This window comes from Semicossyphus pulcher, unplaced genomic scaffold (assembly GCF_022749685.1).
Source record: "Semicossyphus pulcher isolate SPU_LCO1_2020_fin unplaced genomic scaffold, fSemPul1.0.p SCAF_18, whole genome shotgun sequence".
Taxonomy (NCBI): domain Eukaryota; kingdom Metazoa; phylum Chordata; class Actinopteri; order Labriformes; family Labridae; genus Semicossyphus; species Semicossyphus pulcher.
This window is the reverse complement of record NW_027211691.1, coordinates 3,052,078-3,078,224: the sequence shown is the minus strand read 5'-3', so window position 1 is coordinate 3,078,224 and position 26,147 is coordinate 3,052,078. Positions and strand designations below refer to the sequence as shown.

The 26,147-nt window shown below is 43.3% G+C and overlaps 1 protein-coding gene across 1 annotated transcript in view; it reads right to left on the bottom strand.

Moving 5' to 3' along the window:
* LOC138595814 (partitioning defective 3 homolog) overlaps nt 1-26,147 on the bottom strand; it is a 409,339-nt gene that overhangs the window by 236,525 nt on the left and 146,667 nt on the right. Inside the window, exon 4 of the mRNA XM_069667257.1 lies at nt 1,533-1,717. Coding sequence (XP_069523358.1) covers nt 1,533-1,717 — 185 coding nt within the window. The remainder of the gene's footprint in view (nt 1-1,532; nt 1,718-26,147) is intronic.

Genomic DNA, 26,147 nt, shown 5'->3' with positions numbered 1-26,147 from the left:
TGACGCTCTCTACAAGCTCTTGGTTTTAAATTTATAATCTTGAAGGCGGCACCTGTGGCGATAAACGGTAATTGCGGGAGCACACTTCCCAGATATCCAGACAGTGCTGCATGTGTGACGTCCACGGTTGGCTCCGGTTGTAACTCTTGATTTTCCTGGCTGACGGTCGCTTTCCTTTTCAGACTGTTTGCTTCATCTGAGCGTCGAGTTTGTTTCTTCTTCTTTGGATTTTCACTTCTTGTTGAAGTTGTATCTGTAGTCATCCATCTTTTCTTTGTCTGTTCAGCCATAGTAGATTACTGTTTACTCCCAACACTTGCAGAGAGCGGAAAAGCAGCCGCTTAGCTCCACCTACCCTCTCTGGCAGACCAACCACTGCTGGGTGATGGAAGACCCGTCACTAACTGGGCGCCGCTTGTGATTTTTTCAGCAAAAGTCACCACAGACACCCAGTCTGTACTGCTGCAAAAGCAAAAGCTTTCATCACTGAGCCATAGGCTCAATCACCATTGTGTTACCTCATTCTGCGATAGACAGTGATTTAAATGAAAATCTTCAAGATTATTACTTTAACAGTTGCGCATTAAGGCAGTTGGTGCATCCAGGGGCTGAAAAGAAGCCATCCTCACCCAGTGAAAGGTCTAGTAACAGTCTCACCTCTAACTTTTGTCTCCGCCCTCTGCTGGGAAGTGTGCCGTTACACTGTTGAGGCTGTGACAACTAAAGTGTCTTTAAATAGGATTATCAGACACGGCTTCCAGACACACTAATCACGCGGAGGTTTGCCATGTCACGTTCCGAGCACTCAATCACGGCCCTTTTTCAACCTCCCTGTTCTATTTGGGAACGTACCTCTTTCTCAGCAAGAAGTGGAGGTCTGTCAGCGCCACGTGGGGGCAGCCATCTTTAGAAATTAATTGGCTTTATCTTCTCTTTCAGAAGCCGCGGGGAGGATGTACCTGTGATGCGCTTTTTTTAGGACTCATAATCAGAGACTTCTCAGGAAAAGGTGAATTTGGAACAAAGAAAGTGATTAACAATCTGCGCTCGTCTTTTTGTCAGACAGGAAGCAGCGTTATCGGAGAACTAGTTACAGATAAAGACTATCTATGCCACGGCTGGATCTCTGCAAGCAGGGCAGCTCAGGGTTCATATCTGACGGTACTTCTTTGATTCGGGGTTCAGAGGAGAGAAAGAATGGAAATGAGGAGAGAAAGCAGTGCGGAAGTTAAAGACAGAGAAACTGCTGGATGTTGAAAGACTTCAGAGCGCATATCTCTGACATTATAATTGATGCAACTTCAGTTCATCTGGAAAATAACTTCCGGCCATCCTGCTGTTTGCATCAGGATGCGGGATTGAAGGGGAGAATCTTCTTACAGTTGTAACACACATTTTCTCTGCTTACCTAATTGCCACCATGATTTAAAATGATACCATACCTGAGAGTCTTCATGAGATGTTTTTCTGAATAGTACAAGATGATCAATTATGAAGCTAGCAATGCATCACTGATCAGATGTATATTGTACCTGTCTTTCCAGGCTTCCAGTGGCGGCGCTCGGGTTTGTTTTGTGGTTGTACTTTTGGAAGCCAGCAGTCGTGGACCAGCGAGCTGGGTTCTTTCTGGACGGTTCCTCTTGAATGACCGGGACTTCACCTGGAGGAAGGTTGGCCAGGGAGGGATCACTGCTGCGACGGACACTGAGAGGCATGTCTGCAGAGGGAGGGGGGGTCGAGAACAAGGAGGGTGGAAAGAAAAGGATAAGACAAGAAACAGTGAGTCAAAGAGAGTACGAGCTATCAAACACGTATGCACATGTTGAGCGGAGAACTTTCCATCTCAATGTTCCAACAGTGGCACATTTTTGGGGCCGCTGCTCGGCTGGAAGCCATGAGACCCCTACATTACCTCTTTGTAAATGTCTCAGTTGCACTATATGTCAACTTAAACATGGGAAGTGGTGATTATAAGTACTGTTGTTTCCATAAAAGGTCCATTGAGCCCAAAAGGAAACATTGTACAACTCAAGTACGAGAGGTTTGGCTTGGCTTGAGTCCTGCAGCAGAGAAAGAATTATACTGTAGGTACACTTTCAGCTGGAAAACGACCAAGACGGCTATAAATATTAGGAAAAAGTGTACATGAAAAATGACCCAAAGCCTCTCTCAGCCTAGCCACCTTTAAAATAACAATTACACTTATAATTGCAGCTAAATTGCTCATATATTATGATCTGACTCTGAAAGAAAAGGGTCATTTGTGCACTGTGAACAACCCACTGAAGCTGATTCTGGAAAGTTTCCCGGTATTGAAACCGGGTCCCACAAACTACATCACCCGAGCCATCAAAGGAACTGCACAGGAAACACTGGTCCGTGTTACATCAGCCACAGCGACCGATCTGCAACTAAATCTTGGTGTAAAGTTCTGTTATTTGATCAGAGCTGCCAAAACAAGCAAAGGGCATGACGTTTCTCCACACGTCACATTCAGCTAAAACATTCGGTGAGAAATCCTGCTGATGTCTGATACAAAGTCAAGACAGTAAGTAAATCCGAGAGCTGTAGTGTGAATCATCTGGATTTTCCCAAAAGGCCATATGGATTTGTTTATGGCGTTCTAGCAGCCTGTGTGTAACACCCATAATTATGCAAATAGTTGGGTAACCACCTGTCATCCATCAGCGGATCACTGCAGCGAGCATATGCCGGTGCTAAGCTCCCATCTGATACACCGGAGACGTGTCTTAGTGGTGGAAGCGACGCATTTTAATCACGGCTTACGCTGTGCCGCAACTCGTGCGTATTTAATATTGTGACAAGACTGGGGAGTTCTAAATGCTACTGTAAGTGTTTCTTGTGACCGCCTGCAGGGTAGCTGGGAATGAAGATGGTATAATTATGACTGAATCTAAAAATTAAGGCGAGATAAACATGTGTTTGTCAGTGCCTTTATACTCCAGACAGAAAAATCACACCGCTGCTTTCAGTGATCTGTCAAACACTAATCTTTTCGTCTCTTCTGCAGCGTCCTTCACCTGCGTTTGCTTTAATACGCTCACATCATAGATTTATCCCCTCTACCTCTGTCTCTCTCTCCTCACATTTACTTCACTTCTGCTCTCACTATTTATTCTCTCCTACATCACAATTCTGTGTTTTGCAATTATTTTCAGGGCTCTAAAAGGCGTTTTCTTGTAAGGTTGTAGGTCTCACAGGAATTAAAGCTCATTCTTAAAGAGAAAAAGTGACTCTGCTTCCTCGCAAACCTGTCGTCTGGTTATTTCAAGGTTTCTTTTTCTTAGTTCGAATCATGATATGTACACGAAGAGACTGTTCTCATTCAGAGTTCACACCCACACAAAAAGTTATGCACTATAACTCAAATATAACCCTCAGAAATGCCTGTGGAGTCGGCATGGGATGCACCGGGCTTTAAACACATCCAGTGTAAACCCATCCAGCGAGTGGGATGTCGGGCGACTTAGTACAAAGATCGGTAAAGTCAGGGTCAAGCAACTCAGGATTCTGACCTGGGAGATTTGACTTGGAGTCTTGTGTAATAGAAAAAGTCAACTTTGAGTTATTATTTTAACCTCTTCACTTTAACCATGTTACACCACCACCACCTGTTAGAGAGAAGGAAAACAGATACTAAGGACAGAGATGTGGACTTGAGACTTGGTGACTTGGACTTGAGTTGACTCGAGTCACTGTTTTAAAGACTTGTGACTTGACTTGACAAAAAATAAATGACTTGAGACTTGACTTGAGGCATGACGACTCGGATGACTTGTGTCTGTTCATAAGTGTGAATGTTAGCTGTTAAATATAAAATGATAAAATTCAATGTTGTCAAGTTTCTAACTATCAAGTATGTATGCAGCAATGGACGACCCAAAAAGTATGTGATTGTGATTATTGGATGGCAGGCGAACTCCTCGTTATGGCAACACGCAACATCAAAGCCCCCAAAGAGAAGCCTCATCAGTCGCACTGGTTACTACTCAATATGGTCTCAGAGCAGACCGTCATCATGGCTGCGTCTGTGCCAAGATAATACAGATACAATTCACTGTCATGCTTTTTGAACAGGTTATATATATATATATACCAATAATATCTCTATTAGACGAGCTACTAATACCTTGTCTTTTCTCTTTATAAAGACCGGATACTACAGGCAAGAGTGCTGGATAAAAAGTGACTAGACTTCGGACTTGACATGCCTTAACTAAGGACTCTGCTTGACTTCACTTGACTTGCCCAAGAAAAAATGACTCGAGACTTGCTTAAGACTTGAACCAAATGACTTGAGACTTACTGACTAAGGGTACCTTGAAACATTGGCTAAACACACACTACCTTGTGCATCTATATGGGCCTCGAAAGGGGGCCTGACAAGGGTCTGTATTGATGACCTGACATGAGAACACTTTGGACATTTGAGGGATGTCCAGCACAAATGTGCAGTTGATGCATTGGTTACACTGCCCTTTATGCAGCTGTTGTTTGTAGCTTGGGGCGGTGAATGGATGAAGAACACGTGTTTTCACATTCGAGATAAGAGTTTGTTTTCCTTCACAACTATCTCACCATCTTGACCTGACCAAGTGTTTCAGTTGCCTCACCCCACTAATGCTTAATCCCTCATTTACTTGCCTCAGCCAAGTTCTTCCCTCAAACACATTGTAACTGCAGAAAGCAAGAGTTCTAAAAACATCGATGTTTAGATGCTAAAAATTTGTCACGGTCTGTGGTTTCTGAGAAACATCCGATATTGACATTCTTGTCCGATGATTCCTCCAAACATGTTGTTTCCATTCCGGCTATAACACATGGAAATGTTTGTAATTTGACACCCGTAGCATCAGGACAACACTACCTCCAACATATGCAGTATTTAGGCCCTGCTGGACGAATGACGATGTTGCTTTCACGGGGACACGAGTAGGTTGCGCACAGAACAGCAACATTATAGCAGAACAGCTTGTTGCATCGCAGAAACTTACACATTTCATGACTTTCAAGACATTTTACACAAGTTTAATGGTGATTAAACCTCTTTTGACATAACAAAAATACTGCTTTCCATTAAATTTCAACTGAGGAATAAAAACCCTTATTGTTGCCAACTTTGCTGCTGGGTTTGACAAAGTTTCAGTCTTGCTTTCAAAGCTTCCAGTATGACTGATTCCACTGCAGAATTGTTTGCGTCTTTATCCTGTCGTAGTGAGAAAGATCTGTGGTTACTGTATGTCCCTTAGCACAGCCCCCTCCTTCCACGAGGAGCCGGGGGACTCTGGCAAAGACACTTCATATGCAAAGAACTATATCATGACATCTGGAAACTTCGAGGAACTTTTTCAGCAACCAAAACAGTATAGCATAGTTGGCAACTGAGGTTAAGAACTACTTTTTCAAAGTAACTCGAGTGAATAAAACTCATGAGGGAATCTCGCTGCGAGACACGCTCTCATGCAGTAACAGGTACCTTTTAAAAACCACAGTTTTCCCAACACGTCCTCCTCACCAAACCACTCTGCTGACATAAAACCGTGCCAACAAAACCCAGCAGCAGCCTTTAAAATTCTGTGCTCCTCTCTTACCAATGTGTTTCATTTATTTTGGCCAGGGTCTGCAGCCTTCCTCAAAAGAGGTTTGGAATTGAGTAAAGAGACCACAGCTAGCAGCCAGACGGCCACTCATTGTGCATCTACTCTTAAATTAGGTTGAAGATTCAATAATGGCATTTAATAGACTTTGCCCCCTTGCGGTAACCGCTGGTTCACGTCCAGTTCAGGGCTCTAATGGGGTTCACCTCAGACAGCGGGGGTAATTAACGGCTAGTATTATCCTACATGACAGGATTAGAGATGACACACACACAAATTCAGGAAGACAGGGAGTGAGAGTGAGATCCCCAAAGACAGGGAGAAAACGAGAGGAAAAACAGGGATTAAAAGGAACAAAGAGGATAAAAAACACACGATGTTCACATATCTTAAATCTAAAACTCAAATCACAGTCTGTGTTTTCAACCGCGTTCCTCTTTAAGACGCTCGAACACAGCTTCGTGTGTGTGTGTGTGTGTGTATCTCTTTTAGTGCGGACAGGACGCCACACAAACACTTGAAGTGGATTAAAAGCCTTGCTGTACTTCTGAGAATACCTCAAGGCTCGGCTCTTACTGGACGTTTATCTGCGTCTTCTGAAACCATGACAACATCGATCCCGCTTGATGCGACACGATTGTCTCCGGATGCAAACAGAACGTCTATTGTGAGCGACCGTCTGAAAACCATCCTTACTCAACAATCAGCCCATGAACGTGATGCGGTAGATAAAGATGTTGTGTTAGCCTGCAGCTGAATTCCTATAAGACATGCCTTGTAACATCATGTGCTGATGCTCGATATGATCTATTTAATTTGACATTCATAAATCACAAGATGAAGCCATGCTCTGTTCTTATTTCATCACACTGTTTCGGATCATTCCTTTCCTTACATATGATACAACCTCAGAGATTACATGAGTACAAAAGAGCGTTAGGGCCGGGCGTAAGGAACCAACATTTAAGGAGGGAGATTTGTTATTAGTATTTTGCAATTTAGGACAGAAACAGAGTCAAACTATGGAGAACAGTGTTGAAATGTTGAGAATAAAGTCAGTTCGTTGATAATAAAGGTTTTGGCTTTGTTCTTGGTAGAGTTGATCATCTCCCAATCGTAGGTTGGCGGTTCAATCCTTAACTGCTACAGTCAACATGTCAAAGTGGGCAACACACTGAACCCCAGATTCCTCCCCTGAACCCCGGACGGCATGGCCGTCGGTGAATGAATGTTCATGATTGGAGATCGGCACTTTGCATAGCAGCCTTTGCTATCAGTGTGTGAATCTGAGTGTGAAAGGGTGAAAGTGAGTTAGGTGCAGTATGCACATGAACAGTAGGGGCAGTGTAGAGGCAGAGGGGACGTGACAGGGTCATTGCCACTGCAGACAAACATGGCTGTAAAAACAGCTGGAGGCAGATGAGTTACATTTGCAGCGTGTGACCAGGAGGTGCCTGACATAGGCCTGACCTGATCATTTGACCCCAGGGAAAGTTTACAACTCTTCTTTTGCGGGACCAACATTGCACAGACACCAAATGAAGGACATCATCTGATAAACCACGGGATAACGGCTAGTTAATGTTTGTTTCATGAGATTAGCTGTGGGGGATAAGGAACCACATGCTTTGGACTGTGGATCAACAGAAACAATTCACAGCCCAGAGCCCTGGGGAGTAAAAGAGGTTAGGGAGCATCTTTCTGTCCCCCCCCACAAGGTTGTTTGTCTATGAATATATATATATATATATATATATATGTCCTACATTTGGGGTAGAAATAAATAGTTTAATCAGTAGAGAAAGTCTAGGAGTCAAACACGCGCCGTTGCCCCCGACGCCCAACCTCGGAAGGAGAGACCCTTTAAATAAGAAGTGACACTTTCTCTTATTCTCTTGCTTCTTCCCTTTTTGTTTTCCACCTTTCGTCTCGGCTGCTGACGAGCGCCACTGTCCCCTTTTTCCTCCGGAACTTCTTCCCTTTTACTTTTAAAGTTTTGCCCGCGAGGAGGCCCAGAGCCTGCGTGCACACTGCCGTACTGAAGACCTCGCGAGTAGACATTGCTCCAGCATTAGATCCGAAGTGCTCAAAATACAGACTCCAGTTCTTCCGGTGCTCAAGCCCCGGTGCTCGGACAGAATCTCAGTCCCGAGCCCAGAAGACGCATTCAGCCTCCATCCGGCCCAGGCCGCAACGTGAAGTGTCCAGCACGTCGTCATCAAGAGAGACCGAATCGGCGCCGCTCCGAGGGAACCTGGGTACAAGCCCAGGCATCAGAAGCTTTTTTACTGTATATCGGGGTTGATGCTTTAGTCACAATTTAACTAATTATAAGTTTTCCCTGTTTTATCAAAATTGGGTGGTGCCCCGTTAAATACCTATGATAGGTTAAGTCTTTTAATTAAGGTTGAAGTTAACTTCTCATCCATATAGAGTGCAGGCATTCTATGACTTATTATTAAATAATTAATCGACCGATTTACGCTACACATTTTAGAAGTTGAAGTGTAAAACCTGTAAAAGTAAACTGAAGTCTGGCACCGTTACGTCCGTGCACGGAGGAGCATGTTGGATAAACAAAGTGGGGACGGTGCCGACGGTGTGTTCTGTCCACTGAACACACAGAGGCTGTTTCTGCTGTGATCTCAGAGTGAACGTCACAGTAACCTCGAGTGTCGCCATGTCTGTTGTTTACACCCCGCACATACAGTAGTTTCATACGGCCTGAGCTCTCTGGTGTGCCCTCTAGAGGTATCCTCCATTTACTTATCCTTAACATTTCGGCTTTCCTCTTAAAATGCAAAATAAAACAAAACTATATATCCCCTCATTTGTATCCGTATGCCTGGCCTTAATACCATATTTGATTTATATATATATAGGGGATTTAGTTTTTGTAATGGAAAAAGCAATTCTCCTGACCCCATGTTACACCATGTATTTGCTTACATATTGACTAATAATGTCCGACTGTCTTTACAATTAAACTGGAGCACAAACACTGACAAGACAGCAGACTGCCATTTGCTGAGGTCGTCTCTTTAACAAAAAGCATCAAGGGTACAAATCCTTCCAGATTCACATATGATAAATAGGAGAGCTGTTAAGGAGTGTGCGTTGGTTTGTGTGTACATTGTTTAGAAGGTCACATTATGAAGATCCCCCCCCCCCGCCCCTCCCCGTTCTCCCTGAACAATTTTCCTCTACTTAATTTGTGATGGGATTATCCCCGCCGTCCGAAGGGTTTGGTTGGTCCCACGTTTAATAACCAGCACGGCCACTTCAGACCGAGCCAGCCATCGATCCAGGCTGGAGCGAGAGCGAGACCAAGGGGAGGGGGGGCAGCTAATAAGACGAGGCCCTAATCCAGCCTCTGTAGTGAGGGATTAAGGCCGGGGCGCAGGGTCATAGAGATGTACACACACCATAATTCACCACAGGGAAAGGTCAGACTCTCCAGAGGCTATTACCTCTCTTTGTCTTTTATTTATCTTTCACCTTCTTAGAGGAGAAATATATATTAGCTAATATGTAGTAGCACGTATAAAAGCACTGGACTATTAAAGTTTAATATTAGACTGAAAAATGTAAATGCTCCAAAGTTCTTCTTTTACTGAGTTTATGATTTCATGAAATGGGAAGCAGAGCAGGCTTAGGGTGAGCGTAATCGGCCTTCCACGAAACACTGACAAAAGTCATCATGAATACACGACCTGTCAAGCCACCTGTACATGTTGTACGCACTTTTGTAAAGTATAATGTTCAAGTTGCCAATATGTCTGATTATAGACAATGGGGCAGATTACAGTGACCCTTGACCTTTGGCAACCAGGATCCAATCACCAAATCCTTGAGACCAAGTGGACTGGCACTTCATTTGAAGATAAAGTCCGAAGCATTCTTGAGATATCGCGTTCACAAGAATGGGACAGTTATAATGGTGATAATGACCTTTGATATTATGGGTGAAATAATTTTGTATCCCATCAGACACTCACTATATTTGACATTTTTGGCATAATTATTGTAGTGGCTTCTGAGTTATTTTTAAGAAATAACAATGAACTTGACCTTTGACCACATTTAAAGATTTACCCTCCGTGTCACGCTAAGATGTAGCATTCAAACGACAACCAGAAAACACGATGCCTCTGGACAAAGCTGTTACTAGTGTGGAGACATAACAATTGAATTAGCCGTAATGAAAATAAATTATTAAATGCTTGGGTGACAGGAGTTCCAACCTAAAGTAGAGACAAGATACGATAAGATAGACTTTATTGATCCTTCATGGGGGAAATTCACTTGTTACAACAGCTCAAAGTAAAGGACAGGGTGAAACAAGTGATGGATAAAAAAAGGCAAGACAAAAAAGACAATAAAATGCAACAATAATATTAATAATAATAAATATATACACTATGTACACTTTCACTTATTGTGGATGAGCAGCCGAAACACTCATTCAGGCATTCATCACCTCACGACTGGACTGCTGCAACAGCATCCTCTACGGCACCTCCTCCAAAATCCTCAACAAACTACAACACATCCAAAACTCTGCCGCCCGTCTTCTCACCCACTCCTGCACCGGAGATCATATCACCCCTGTCCTTCAGAACCTCCACTGGCTCCAACAAAGAATCCAATTTAAAGTATCACCTGCAAGGCCCTCCACAACCCAGCCCCCGCCTACCTCACTGACCTCCTTCAACAATACGCTCCCACCTGCAACCTCAGATCCGCCAACGGCAACCTCCTCACCCCTCTCACCCGATCCAAGCACCGGACCTGAGGGGACAGAGCCTTCTCTGTTGTTGCCCCCTCCCTCTGGAGCTCCCTCCTCCATCACCTCATGAGTACCTTTTAAAGTGCTATATAAATAAAATGTATTATCATTATTATAAAGTAACAGGGGGATTGTTTGTAGAGCCAGTTCTCAATACTCTTAAGACATCAAAGAGAATCAAGCTCTGGCCAACCAACAGATGTTTTTAAACTATTATTTGACTTAAAATCTCCTACGAGACCAAATCATTCACGTTTATTTTAGATATGAAATAAAACAGGATTTATTATTCGCCCATTTTAAGAGATTTGTTTTTTAGACACCTATTTGGGGGAAAAAGATCACCCTCAATGTCAATGTAGTTTGACAATCCAATGCAAAATCTAATGACAGCTCAATTGTTGGTGTGGTTGTCACGCGTGCTGCAAGACGGTTTATGTTGTTGTCTGGCAGGAGATAAGTGTCAGTCCTCAATTGTAAAGTCCACTTTAAGTAATGTCCGTCTAAGAGAGCGCCTTGTTGGACTAAAACACCATCGTTTATCTCATAGGAATGACTTCCCTCTCTATGAATGTGACTCTGACAGCTCTGTTCTCTTAGAGGCCTTTGAGGTCTGATGCTCCTTTGTTGTCCTGCTGCACTAGCTGCTGTAATGACATCAGCTCCCCTGAGCTCATGTCAAGTGACATGCTTAACGTAGACATTTAACCGCCTGGTAGAAGCGAGTGTCTTATATCTTTTAACGTCTTGTTAGAAATGAGATAAATGTACACAGACAACCTATTAATAATTCCCTGTGCTCTTAAGAAATCGAATGGCGTAAAAATGTCAAAAAACATTGTCAACTAATAAAGTAACATCACAAAAACACCTTAAACGATATATTTTAAACACCATCACCATAGTTGGTCATAAACAGCACCAACCTGCAGCTCAGTTGCATCTTCCTCACTTTATTTCCCCCCGAGTGGCTTTAATAACACAGCAAAAATCAACTCCACACTTAGTGCTGAAAGAGATGGAGGTCAACTCTAATGTATTGGCCGTGGAAGTTTCCAATCACTAAAATGGCATGGAGTAAAGACAGAGGGTCTTTACTGTACCTGGAGAGGAGGGACCTGACCGGCTGCCAACTGAAGGTAATGGAGTTAATGCCTCAGCATACTGAGAAGGTTACAGAGAGGACGCGCTAAGAAGGGACTCTGCATCTGTATGTGTTTTGTGTCTGTCGTATTCCTGCACTAATGACGACCAAATTTACTCAAACAAGCAGCACCCTCTGTGTGTATTCTTACACTCCTCACTTCTACCAGGGATGTTTGTAGAGTTCAACATAAGATGTGTTCATCCTACACATTGCTATATTTTTTGCTGTATTGTTCTGGCATATTCAGAGGAACTAATAAGAGTATAGCTGAGGTTCTGTTGGTATTTCTGTTATTCCGTCTTGTACATATTTCGGGGGCTATGACTTATAGTTCCGAAAAGTTTTGGAATTGCACCAACTTCACGCTGCAGCCTGCTGTAACGACTATAATGTAATCCTTGGGTGCAAATCCAACTGTTCAAAGTATGTCTACTTTAAGTGCTTGTTTTCAATTGACAGATTCAGACTTTTAGAAATACAATATGATATTAATCATCACTTATGGGCCTCTGTACATGTGTGTTGGTGAGTGTGTGTGCAGACCCTTGAGAGACCCTTCCCTCTGCATCTATTCTGTTGTTTTGCTTTGCATGGGACATTTTCAGGAGGGGCGCTGTCGTGGTTCCCTGAGCCAATCACAGCGCAGGTGAGTGTGGGAGTGGTTCAAATTTGCAACTGGGCTCCATTCAGACCGGTGAACGTGGCGAAAAAGCGATGCAGAGTTGGCCTTCTTTCTGCTGGACAGGTAGGTGCCTCAAACCGGGTAGGACAAGCTAACCAGCGTTTAGCATGCTAGCGCAAAGGTAACCGTGATGCTGTCGGTGTTAGCTCAGTGAGGTGGGCGTGTTCTAGCACGAGAGAGTGAGAGTGAGCTTCTGGTGACGAGGGGCCCAGTTTGAATCTGTTGTTAACAAAATGAAGGAAAATCCTGCTTACTATACCTTTAAGTTAAAATTAACTGATTAAGGCAGCAAGACGAGCGACTCCCATGTTCTAGGAGGTAAAGTTACTGTTTTATTCAATGGAGTCTGGTGGCTTCAAAGAGAGCAGTGTTGTATAAAGGTCTATCTCTGTAGGCTTCCCATGACGTCGTCAGTCACTTCACATAACAATCTGAGGCTTTCCAGCAGAAACTGCTTCTTTCACTCATGTCTGCGGTTTGAAACTTTCAAGCCTGGTTTTGTAGCAGGTGCTCACAGCTGTCAAATGAACCACACCTCTAATGACACCCAATGACAGGGTTGAATTCCCCCGTAAGGTAACATGTGGGTTAGAGGTTATGGAATAAGTAAAATGTGGGCTTCTGTGGCATTTAAATACAACTGCATGCATACAGTTGGAATAGGATCTATTAGAGATGAAGGCTGTATGGTGGCTGAACTTGGTATTTTCCCTTGTGGCCCTCTGGCCTTGGCGTACGAGTCCATGCTTTCACATCACTCTGATTTAAATATAAATGCCTTGTGACCATGGCTTCATGAAATCTCTAAAAGCTATTTTTTCCTGGGCTACTTTGAATACTTCAAGCCTGGGCCAGTTCAATGTCTGAATAAATTATGGCACCGAGCCATTTTAACTCTCCTCTCCAACCACTGAATTCATATTGATGTGTCTTGTGTGCGGCAAGGGGGATTTCCACTGAATACACCCTGACCTGAATGCTCCACTGGGGGACAAAAAATGTTCCTTTTTAGGGGGGTTAGACAATTCTGGGGTGGTGGGAACCAGCGCTGCGGAGAAGGAGATGAAATATGTAGAGGACTCAACCTCAGGCCAAACAGGGTCGAGAACACCACTCAGAGCGCTTCTGTGGAGTGTTCAGCAAACTCTGTAATCTGATGTAATGCCGGAGAGTTCGACGAGACAAACTTTGAATAAACAGATGCTGCTGACTTTTTTCCAAAAGTGGACGATGGAATCCAGAAGATGAGTGGGAAATTACTCTAAAGCAAAGGGGCAGTTATGAAAACAAAGACCTTCTCTGTTTTACAACTGTCTTTAGATGTCGTGTGCTTCTTTGCATTTAACAGGGCATCACAATCTGACACCAGCGCTTCACATTCAGCAGCTTTATCACCGACCCTACCCCTCAAAATATGACAATCTATGGACCCCTTTCATGTCAGTTTGCACCACAGACTGTATAAAAAGATGGACGATATGACAGCTCCCTAAAAGTGAAGCCAAACCCTCTCTGTCGCCCCCTGCTGACTGGCTGCAGTATAGGTCATAAAGCCCGCCTCCTCCATGTTAACAGATGGGACATGAGTCAAACTATAAAATCAAAATACACGCTCGATACATTTTTCTCAAACATGGTTTCTGTCATTATAGTTAGTTCTTATCATGCTGATTTACGTCCAAGTGTTCATTTTTCTGACAAGTTTATTTTAAATTAGTTATTTGATGCTGTCAAAATGATGATTGACAGCTCTGTTGACATATTAGGCTCCTACAGCCGATCAGTTCTGGATTAGCAGAGCAAAGGACGATCCTCGAGAGGAGACGTAACTAAAACAATCACTACAGTCATTGAAGTTTCCATACCTGTGAACGTTAACCTCAGACCAACACAGAGAAGCTGTTCTGCTGTTAAACACGCAGACGAGCGGGATCCTGCTGTTTTTTCGGTAAGTTAAGTGTGTGGTTGGGTTAGTGGAAGTGGCTACGGCCGCTTCACTCGCCGATCTCTACTGCGCAGAATCTGGCTCCGTATGACGTCACCATCGCAAGATGGCAGCGCCTATCACAGGGGCTATTTTGGCATCAATTACGTACAATGGGAGCAAATGGAGACGCGTTGTCCATCTATATATACAGTCATTAGTTTGCACATGCAAGGCCTTGCGGTCAAGCAAGCAATGCAACAACAAGTTAGACACTATAAAGGGCTCTAGTTAGTGATTGTAAAAGATCAACAGCTGGTTAGACTTTAAAAGCTTGTGTATGATTCACACAGGAATCTAACTCATGTTGTTGCTGTATCCGGAGTTACCCTAACACAACTAAGATTGCTTTACATGACTTGTGAGTGTAAATGTGGATAAATAACTTCTAACTTATCTAGTTCACTCGTGCTGAACAGTAAACACCATAATATATTTTATTGGGGGGCAAAAATATGTTGGCCGTATGTTAGTTACTTAAAGGTTTCCAAGAACGAACCCAACATGTTTCTGCGTAATATGATGTTATCTTCATAAGCCATGAGTACAGGGTGTGACTAGCAGAAGCCTTCTTTATACTAGTCCCAAAGGCAAATCTTTCATGACTACACCAACAGTCTTGTTCATCCTGTCTCAAAATGTTTCTAATCTTTCTCAGGAAAGAAAAAAAACTCCATCACTGCATTCCTGTAGCGTTAAGACATCCAATTAAATGCTGCAAGTTTGTTAACTTTCTATTTGCCAGTGCACCACACAGCTGGCTCAAATAACAATGCACAAAATAACTTAAGATTCACACAGAAGGCTGCACTGGCAAACTGGTCTAAAATATCACTTGAACGGCCGTGTAGACTCCGTGGGAAAGATTGAAACCTTGAAACAATACATCTCTTTGCCAACACCATTTATCAGGATCGTACTGAACTAGTGTCTTGCAGTAATATTGCTCTCTTTGAGCTTCTTTGGCCTCTCCTGACATGAATGTGTGTAACGTGGTCCAACCTAAATAAGAGTCTAATTTATGTTGTTGTTTTTTGATTAGCAACTTCACCATTAAACAATGACGCCAACATGTACCGAGAAAGTTTTTTGTATCATTCTCCTCGTCATGACAAACTTTATCTGTCAATCATTTAAGTGTTGGTTTGGGGTATTATGTCCCTTCACAGTCCCTGAGTCAAACACTACAGCGGGAGAGCAGCACTCCCACAGGGTGCTGACTCATCCATCCTGTTTTCATTTTGAAGGAGAAATCGAGAGAGGCAGAGACTGAATTTTTCCTTGACATGAAGACAATACCGACTATTTACCTGAGAGAAAGAGGAGAGGATGTCAGCCTTCCTCGATTCCTCTGAGATGAGGCCTCCAGCAGCAGACACCTCGACACTTTAACAACAATAACACAAAAGGTGTGTGTGCTTGGGTGTGTATTTATATGCCATGCTCTCAGACTGCTTCCCCAGACAATGAAGATCTCAGATAATCGGGGTGGCGTGGAGTTTACTTTCAAAATTAAAGCAGACTCATCTAGGTCAGGGCTCTGTACTTATGCTCAGACTACAGGGGGCAACACAGCCAGTGTGCATGTGGGTTTATGTGTTTGCACATGAGCATTTTTGTGCCTTTATGTGCACATGCTTCCAAAGTCTCTGAGCTGTTGAACATTTAATAAACATCCCGGGTTCAGGAAGTTTTTCCTGCCCAAAAGGTTTGTAAATGTTTGGCTTCACTCGTTGTTTAAATCCTGTAAGAGTCAGACTAAATTTCCTGCTGGATTGTTTTCTTCTTTTTTCCTGTATTTGTGGGTTTTTTTGCAACAGCAGAAGAGTCAATTATTCTTACTTTAACTCTTATCTATCCCCTAAAAATAAAATCTAGTATAAAGACTGGATTAGCAGCCCTATTACAACACCCCGACTGTCCAGACTTAGACCAGACTCATGGAGACTCCCCTGCACACCCAGCCCCTCTGGGACTCGCTAATCAGCAAACCAAACAACCCTCAGCAGTCGGCCCAGAAACAGGTCTGCAGCAGCACCTTCCTTGTAAACACTATTTTGTGTGTTTCTCCATTACGGCCGGTCTGGAGGTACAGGCTCTCGCAGAAAAGGGGCCATAAATCTCACTCAGCCTGATATGTGGCCAAGTCGCTCATGATTAAAAACACCACTTTGAAAATGTCATGAGCCAGCCGGAGGGGTAGAGGCTGGAGGCGCAGCAACAGCCGCCAGGCGAGATACATTTAATGGTGCAGTTCGGTTTGGCCAAACAAATTTCGACTTCTACAGTAAATATCAAAAAGCTGCTATCGCTGAGATAAATACAGACCTCTCCCAGCACAGACCTTCTTTACCCCTCAGCAGGGGAGATTTCTTCAGTCGCTTCACAGGTATCAGTCTGTAAAAGCTGCAGTGAAACCAGCCTCTGCTTTTAAATGCTCTTCAGCCCACCGAAACTTTTTCATTGGAACCCCTGAATGCCCCATTTTTGCACCCAGTTAAATTCCCAGGGTTAACACTTGTAAACTGAACACAACATGTTTTCCATCAGTGCCCACAATACAAACCTGTGTGCACAGCCTTAAGGTTATGGATTGAGAAGACGAATTTGAGGGAAGCCCAATTAAAGAAAGATCTCCTCAGAGTAACTATTGCAGACCCATCGTCAGACCTCAGAGTGGAAAATTCCTGCAGAAGAAGAAATGTTTTGTTTCCTCCCACTTACTCTCCTTCCTCTTTAACCCCGCTGCCTGAGCTACCAAACATAAAACATGACCACCAACAATTTGTAGCTAATGTAGCCTCAAGAAGAGACGAGGAGCCGGCTACAGATGTGTGGTAACATCAATTCCTTTCAACTCTCAACCATCAGATTTGTTTTCATTTCCCAACTTGTAATCTTCAGCCCAACACTGACTCAAAACTGACTCAAGTGACTTTACTAGAGGCGATTTACCATCCTGCACATCCTGTAAATGTTCTGCTGAACGGTTGTCTTGGTCGGGAGGTGCAGGCTCTCGGAGGCACACAGCTCCCTCTTGAGCTGAAAGGCTTCACACACTTTTTTTACATGTGCAATATAACTACACCTTTAAACAGAGTCTAACAGGTTAAACTGATGGAGGAATGTACAATTCCTCATGAGCATCATTCTGCATGCTGACCTCCAGCTTATTGTTTTATTCTGCCCTTGCAGTCAGGTGTAAGCTTTATTTTGAAAGTGACATCACTTGAGGCAATTTATCTTCTTTTAAATCCTGTAAAAGTCGGACTGAAGTTTCTGCTGGATTGTTTTCTATTTACGTTTCTTTGCAATCGTATCAGTAAATTATTCTGACTTTGCTCCTTTGTTACGCCTCGTCATTTCCCTCAAAATATAACAATCTAGTAAAAAAGAAATTGGTCTGGAGGTGCAGGCTGTCGAAGAAAAGGGCCATCGCTTGAGGCAGTGAATCGTCGTTCACACAGCTCCCTCTTGAGCCGAAAGGCTTCATACTTTAGCAAAACTGCTTCACCTTTAAACAATAAAATATGACAATCTACAGGCACCCCAGTGGATGCTGACCTCTAGCTTACTGTTTTACTGTGCTGTTGGAGTCAGGTGCAAGCTTTATTTTGAAAGTCTAACCGGACATTGATCATTAATTTACTCTTACTTGACCATTGTAGTTTCAAAGCCCAACTGGACCTGCATATATATTACTGTTAACCTGATCTTGGTGCCCTGCACACGTAGTGAAGAGTGTTACCTCGCCATGTTTTGAAGCACAAAGGCCGCTGAGCAAGCTGCTGTATTGGACTACTTAGGAGTGAAAACTTGTTGGCTCATGCAGCAAGATGAAAGGTGCAATGCGTGGTATGTAAACATCTACTTATAATTATAAAAGTGATTATGAGACATTACTAAAAAGAGTCTAATATGTTGAATTAAAACACAACATCACTACTGAAATAGACTTCATCAGCCAACAGTTTCCACAGCAGAAGAGCAGCTAGCCCACTGCGGCACCAACAGTCTGCCTCCTCTCTCTTCCACGAGCCTCATTTGTGACTGATTTAATTGTCACATCCGATGTGTGAGCAGAAAGTGGAGGATGATAATGAAGTGAATGAGTTTCAGTTTCTGGCAGGACAGACAGCATCTTTACCACGGAGCTCATTTCACTGCAGCTTCCAGACGGCACGTACAGAAAATCCATATCGCAAACATTTCAGCCACCAGAACAACTCCTTCCTCGGCTCTGAACAGAAACATCCTCATTTCAGCAAAGATGCCAAACACAAACTTTCGTTCGACTTCCAAACTTTTTCTGGACCTTTGATGATTTATTGGGGAAAACAGAGAGTTATTTGGTGTGTGAGATGAGAGGAGTGCTGCGGGAGGACTGATATGAGCGCTGCTGTGTGGCCTCTGTTTTTCAATGGACGAATATAGAATATTGGGTTAAAATGCGCCTGCTGCGTGCTGCCACGCAGTAAATATGCTTATCTTTTAACAGCCCAAACCCACATAAATCCATTTCTGATCAGATACACACACAGAACAGCACGTATGAGGTCGGAATAGCTTACATGCAACAAGTCAAAGCACTCCAGAGAGGCATTCTTTCCCTAATGCAGAGCAGAGCGTCAGACGCAAAAACAAAAGAGAAACTCTGCTGCTCGGCATTATGGGAAGAACTTTCCTTAGGACTGTTTTTGAAAAGGGAACGCAAGATCCGATGAAACAGATGGTGCTGCGATGTGCAGGCTGTGTTTTGGATATGCATCCCCGTGATCTCTCACGCAGTGTTATAAAAGCACATAAGGTTTTCATAGAGAGCCAAGGCAGGGTTTGATGACAGGGAAGCTTTTACAACACTTATTTAAGGATGTATGTAAAGCACCATTGATATGAATAACTCGGGCAACAAGGTGCAACAGGGTCACTGATCATGCAGACCGTCACAGTATCTCCAAAAGTGATGCTCAGATAGAAAACATGGTGGTTCAACCGAGTCATATGAGAGTCACGGTGTGGCCTCGAGGTTAAAGGTGCTACGGGCAGAAATCAAACATCAATACATTCACTCCACTGCTTTTACATCATGTGCCACTCGGTTGGATTTCACAGAGTATTAGCTGCATTGAGTCAGGGCACCACAAGAGAGTCCTTCTACTCTGAGAGCAGGAACAGGATGATAGTCTGTCAGGGCAAGCATGGCTCAAGCTTCAGAGTTCTCTTGTAGTTAAGGATGGAGGAATTGCAACGCCGAAACCAACATCCAAAGTTTGGATTGCTCATGCAAATGGCACAAAGCGACTCAACACCGAAGGCGTAGAATGACGAAATACGAAGGTAACATTTCAGTTATTGTGCAGCACCTGAAGCCCTGACCATGTGCAAAACATCAGGACATTTTTGGTCAGAGTTTCTTCCTTCAGTTGAAATGACACATTTTTTGGTTTCAAAATGCTGAAGGATGTTTGGGCTGTTTCACTCTAAATTGTGCCGTCATGCTGGCATTGAAGTTTGCAAACTATTTAAATTCTTTGCACATTCAGGCTCCAGTCCTTTGGACCTTCATTGGTATTGAACCACCACCCGAAGGTTCAAGGCTCAGGTTTGTTCAAAGTAAAACAACTTTGGGTAAATCTGTTTAGAGACATTTTCTTTTACCGGTAAAGTGACCAAAAAGTCTTTCAAGCATTCAGCCTTTTTGAAGAAGAAGAAAAACAAGAGAAGAAGAGATACTTTATTAAATTTTCTACTCTGTTAGTACAAACATGCTACACACACAAAGGCCTGAAATACACACAGGCACAAACAGGAACCAATGGACAGGCAGTTGGGGATTCAGTGTCTTGCGTCAAGGACACCTCGACAGTGCCCAGGAAGGGAACTGGCACCTCTAGCGGGACATAGAAGGACTCAAACCGGCCACCCCCCGGGTCCCAAGCCAAGTCCCTACAGACTGATCTACTTTCCCAACATTCAAATTCAACCCACTGGAGAATTTACTAAATGAGGGCCCTACACATGGCAGGCAACACGTCCTCACACCCTTAAAATGACACAGGCAAAAGAAAGCAACCATAAAATAATAATCAATCATGGAAAATACACTTATTTACTGCTAAATTGTTTCCCAGTCCCTTGATTACATTCAGGAGCAAGCATTGTTATTTTTGAGTTATTGGTTTTATGCTACATCGAAGTCCTCGGGAGGTGGTTACTGTGGATCGGGGCCACGGGAGTCTAACGTTTACATCCTGACGACCTTTTGTGGTTTGGTTCAAAGGATGTTCAAAATGTTACTGAAACTCTTTCAGCCCTAAAAACAAAACCTTGACTTCCTCACACCCTGTCTCGACTCCAGGCTTTCTCACAGCTCGAACACATTTGTTACAGTGTTGGAAAGGTTGGCAAGAGTTCCTGCAAGATGGCAGCACCGGTATCAGACTATTGAGAAGAAGGTGAGGTAAAACAATGCAACTAATGTCTGAATCAAGTTCTATTCAGCGAGTTGTAAGCTTGCTGACAGCAGAGCTTGAACCAGTCTCCATTTGAAGTGTGGATCGTGTCGTCACCCCGCTCTGAAGCGAGGGGGCACCGCCTGATCAGCAGTCAAACGCTTTGTCCCTGAGCTCTACCCCCCGAGAGAATTCCCCAGCCTTACCGGGGAGATAATATGACTCAGCTAGTTGTGGGTTTTGATCTCTGCTACTTGACTAAATTCCACATGACAAATACAATTTGGGCCAGCAGGCTTTAGGAAGCGGGAATGAAATACAAACCCTCTTGTCAACCTGCATCTGCTCTGCTGGAATAAGACCGTAAAAACCCAAAGCAGCTCCGGGGAGTTTTCTCAAGCTGTCCAAGTGCTGACAAGTCCATGTGGGTTTGAAAATGAAAGGAGACTTCCCCATTAAGAGATCAATAAAGTGCTATTACTGTGAATAAAAATGTGATGCCTTGACAAAAGCAAAAAGCTGTATCTGATTAGAGAAAATGCAAGAAAGACTTCTCACACAAGATGAGATTATCAGGGAGTTTGTTGCGGAGGAGCTGATATTTGTTCTCTCTTTTATGTTTCTGCTGCTGCCTGTAGACGAATGAAAACATTTAAATAATTTATCGTTTAAATCTACGCCGGATGATCGGGAGCTGTTTTTCTCTCTTATGCAAACATTACAAACCCAGAACTTCAGTCCGATATACCAACATGTGGTTTGCATGGGCAGCACAAAGGAAGTCCGCCTGGTAGTCACTGCACATTGTCAAATTAATTTAAACCCTAATGTTCAAATGGCTGGCAGGAACCGTTCCATAAGAGAAAACAATAAATCAAGCAGGGTATGTGAGAATGTTTTACTTTGATCAGAGCTGTGATTGCGAGCCAAAGTAAGTACTCTGAGAGTGATCATGTTTGCAGGACGATGGGAATGTGGTTAGGGAGCGTTCTGGGATTTCCACAGCGCTTTGGGTGGATTGTATCTTCTGATGGAAACCAGCAGGAGGGAGAGGAAGGGCAGCTGAGCTGCAGCCAAGAGGATGCATCGTCCTCTCTCTGTAAGCGAGCTCAGAACAGTTTCATCGTTATACATGAACACTTCACAAACATTCATGATGCTGCTGTACGTCCCGACTCCGTGAGTCTTACTGCACACTGTGTCGGCTGTAGCAAAAAGAATCCCGTTTGCTGTAAAAGCTGTGAGATCAGTTTAACAGACACCAGTGTTAGTGACCAGGTGATTTCAGGCTCAGTCATTTTAAATGTCGAGTTCAGTTTTATGACTGAGTTGACATTAATATGACTTGTTAGGATCGTGGGACGTTTATGATCCTAACTTTATCGAAGGATGTAGTCATTGCGTTTGCAGTGTTGCCAACTCAGCGACTTTCTCGCTTGATGTAGCGACTTTTTTTACCCTTGTGGCAACTTATTTTCTAAATAGAGACTAGATAGAGACTAGCGACAAACTTAGCGACATTTTCAGACCTGTGAAATATATTATATTGTTTTTCATTCCCAGGTATGCTGCTCAGAGTAATCGCAGTTCACAGCTCCTGTGCCAACAGCTCAGAGTTGCTCTCTCCTCTTGTTCGGTGCGCAGCAGCACTGCGCAGGCAGTCAGGCCAGGCGGCTGCTGTTCTCACGACCACTAAGCGTTATGCAAATGAGCACACGAGGACGCCACCAATATGCAAATTCGTATATGGCGTTATCTGGCGACTTCTAGCTACTTCTGGAGTTAGTGCTAGCTACATTCATTGGAAAAAATTGGCAACACTGTGCGTTTGTGGACCGCTGCTTTGATGGTTGGAGTTATTTCCATCGCCATCTTGGTTTGTTTTTTTGAAACAATAAAGGAGCATCTTTGGACAAGAAGGTGAGCATGAAATAGGCAAAGAGTTGACAAACACTCAACACACAAAGTAGAGAAAAACTTCTTACATCTGTTTCACAGGAGAGGAAAAAAATCCATCAAAATTGCACACTGTCCAGCTTTCAGAAAATTCATCATGCAAACTTACCTGATGAAGGTCGAGCACCAAAACGTTGCAAGCAAATAAATGTATTTTCTGCAAGTTGGACAGTGTGCGGGAGTTTACTGGCAAACACTCATTTACAAAAGTTAATTAGGTAACAACAAGGTGTCCTGCACAGTTAGATTGTTATTGTGATGGTAGCTGAGCAGAGGCGTTTATTTATTACATTAAAAAAGCTAAGAGAGCGAGTGGACATTTTCTCATCACTACAGCCAGCCGTCTTCTCTGTGGGGAACACAGCAACAATCCCGACTCCCATGCACAAGAGGAGCCACTCCACTTTTGGAGCCAACCTAAAGTTGTAATTCAAGTTGGCTTAACTCTCCAGTCCCGGAGGAAGCTGCTTGAATACAATAGATCATTTCTGCAAATGTCTTTGTGTTTATTTGTGAGCTCCAATAATATTGAAGCGAATTAACCCGTACTGTCATATGTATGCACACAGCACTGCTCCCATGTTGTTTGCATGTATGCATTAGCATGTGTGAATAAATACCTGTCTGGCTGCACTGGGCGTGTGTAAACATATGTGTTTCCAACCACATGTGGCTGCCAGCATGTGCCTGCACATGCCTCCGAGAGCGTCCCTTACATGTGTTTTGAAGCACACAGACTTCACAGGTGACCTCCCTGTGGAAGACAATGACACAGGTCGGTGCAGGAGTGAGGGCTGATGGGGGCCCGGTACAAAGAGACTAATGAAGTGGGTGGAGGAGTCGAGGGGTTGTAGGTCCACAGGGACAAAGAGCCTGGAGACAAAGAGATGCTAAACATCCCCAACCCTTTGTGGACTTATCCTGCTGAGAGGCAGTGCCCTTGGCCAGTTTGACCCTCTTTTGACGTGTCATACACAATGTAAATGAGGCAGAGAGGGTCTCACTGCCTAATGAGAGAGTCAGAGAGGAGCAGGGAGGCGTTGAGCTTTAACTTATTTTAGCTTTGCCGTACATTTATAGTGAAATCAATTTGTTAGAAGCCTTTAATTTGAATTTAAATAGAAATGAAAGCACAAGTAATTATTATAATTATAATACTGAGATCATCCCCGTTACTCATTGATGTGTTCATAGATAAAGCATTAACTAGTTTTACTTGTTTCTTAATTGCACCCTTTGAAGCCAAACTTCCAAATGTTTATTTTTATTAAAGATACAAAATACAAACATGCATATTAGTGAAACTTGAGCCGTGACGTTAAAAGCATTTCACTTTAGAATTAGAAGTAACTGAGGGAAAGTATAAGAAAGTATGAGAACTAGCTATGTGCACTTTAACCGGTTACCTACCTACCTATATATTTAGGAAACAGGTTTTGTTGTTGTTAGCTGAGCCGAGCTGAGAGGAGAGCAAAATGAAACAAGCAAAGAAAAGCAGCGTGTGGGACTATTTCACCCGAGACGAATTTATGCAATGCAGGACGTAAATACAGCGGTGGTACAACTCTGGACTCGTTGGGAACGTGTCTGCGTGGGTCCAGACTTTTTTTAAATCCAAAAAGTACATTTTAATCTGGTCTGTTAACCAGAATCAGAATCAGAATCGGGGTTTATTGCCAAGTAGGCTTACACGTACGAGGAATTTGTTTTGGTGATTTTGGTGCCGAACAATTAACACAGAACTAGAGTAAAAATAAGTAAAAAGACTTAAATAGAAGATAAAAATAGGCAATAACAATACAAATCTAAAAACAAATACGTATAATACAACATATGTACAACAGGTGTAATTAAAGACTGTGCAGGTGTGCAGGACATTGAATAGTGCAAAAAGCTTACAGTATAACATAAAAAATAGTGCACGGACAATATAAAAGTCCAGCGTGCGTTAATGTAACGCATAGAGTTTTAACATTCGTGAGATGTTAAGGGACTGAGGGGCTGCATGACAGTCCATGTCGAATGGGGGGGGGGGGGGGGGGGGCTGGGGCCTTGTTGACGAGGCTGGCAGCAGAGGGGAAGAAACTGAGCACCAGCACACCAAGGCAGCCATCCGCGGCGCCATCTTGAAAAGGTTATTAACCGTTAAGAGTGTAGGTTAAAAACATTTCTAAATGCACATCCCTAATAAGAACAGTGTAATAATTAGTGTCTTTCTGTCGACTTAACAACACAGCCTTCTTTGGGGCTGTGATTTATTAGCAACTCCTGAAACTCAACATCTGAGTCAGAAACAAACAGAGGAAATTAATTTGTTTCACAGATCTCTGACACGAGGGACGACTGCCAGAAAAACAAAAGCAGAGTTCTGATTTGGTAATTAATTTCTTTTTAAAATATGAAGGCCTTTTGTAACTTTCACTAAGTGAGAAAAATATACTGTGAACTCTTTCTTCTTTCAACAAGAAACTAGTCAAATGTCCTTCTAACTCTTCCTGTGTCCGTAAAGTTTATCAGATTATCTTTAAAGCAGTGCTATCGGGAGCAATATATATTTCAGCACCACATAAAAATGTTAGCGTTTACATGTTGAGTAAACAAATTAAGAGTCCTCTGAAAAAACAGACGTACATAAAGATGGCATATGTCACAGAGACAGGCAGAGACATAACTCTGTTAAACGTCCTTCTGCTCAGTGTCTTCGCGCTGACTCCAGAGTCAGAGAAAACAAACTCGGGCTCTCTTCCCATGCTCTCTGTCACGGGGTCACGGCCCGCCACCACTCGAGTCTCTTTCTGCATGTCAGAGAGTGTAAATGACTTTGTTTTCCAATCAAGACCTCACTGCTCCTCTGTTGCTTTAAGTGTGACCCACAAGCACTGATCTCAGGCCAGCTCAGGAAGTAATAAAGCAGTCAACAAACCCAAACACACACTTTCTCACACACACAACTCCACATGATTCAGCTGTCTAGCTTTGGCTTTATTGGGACCCTGGCTGAAGTAATAACGGGAGTAGTTCTGGTAGCACACTCCCAGCTGTGCTGAGTGGAGACTTTCACCACTCCAAGCACTTCACACTTCATTACCAAAACACTGTCTTCACTATTTAACGGTGCCGGCCGCTGCAATAATTAGCTGTAATAAGCTCTAGATGATGTTATGACGGTATGAGATTTTTTATGACTAATATTCCCAGTGACTGCGGATTGAACGCCCACTCCTCAGCAGTTTAAAGACCCTCACTGGGCTCTACCTCTCTCGCCTCTACAAGAGCCAGTATGATTAAAAGTTGACATAACTAATAGCCTCTCCACTAACTCAGGTAGAGTAAGGCAGTTCAGAGTCTCACGAGGGCTGAGGGGTTTAAAAGTGCTTTCAGCATGCTAATGATGAGCTTGCTATCTCGACATCTTCACTGCTGAGTGTGTACTCTTCACTGGAGCTGCTTTGAGAGCTTTGATGCACAGCTGGAGTGGTCGTGGATCGTTGGTGAAGAAGCGTTGAGTGGATATCTGAA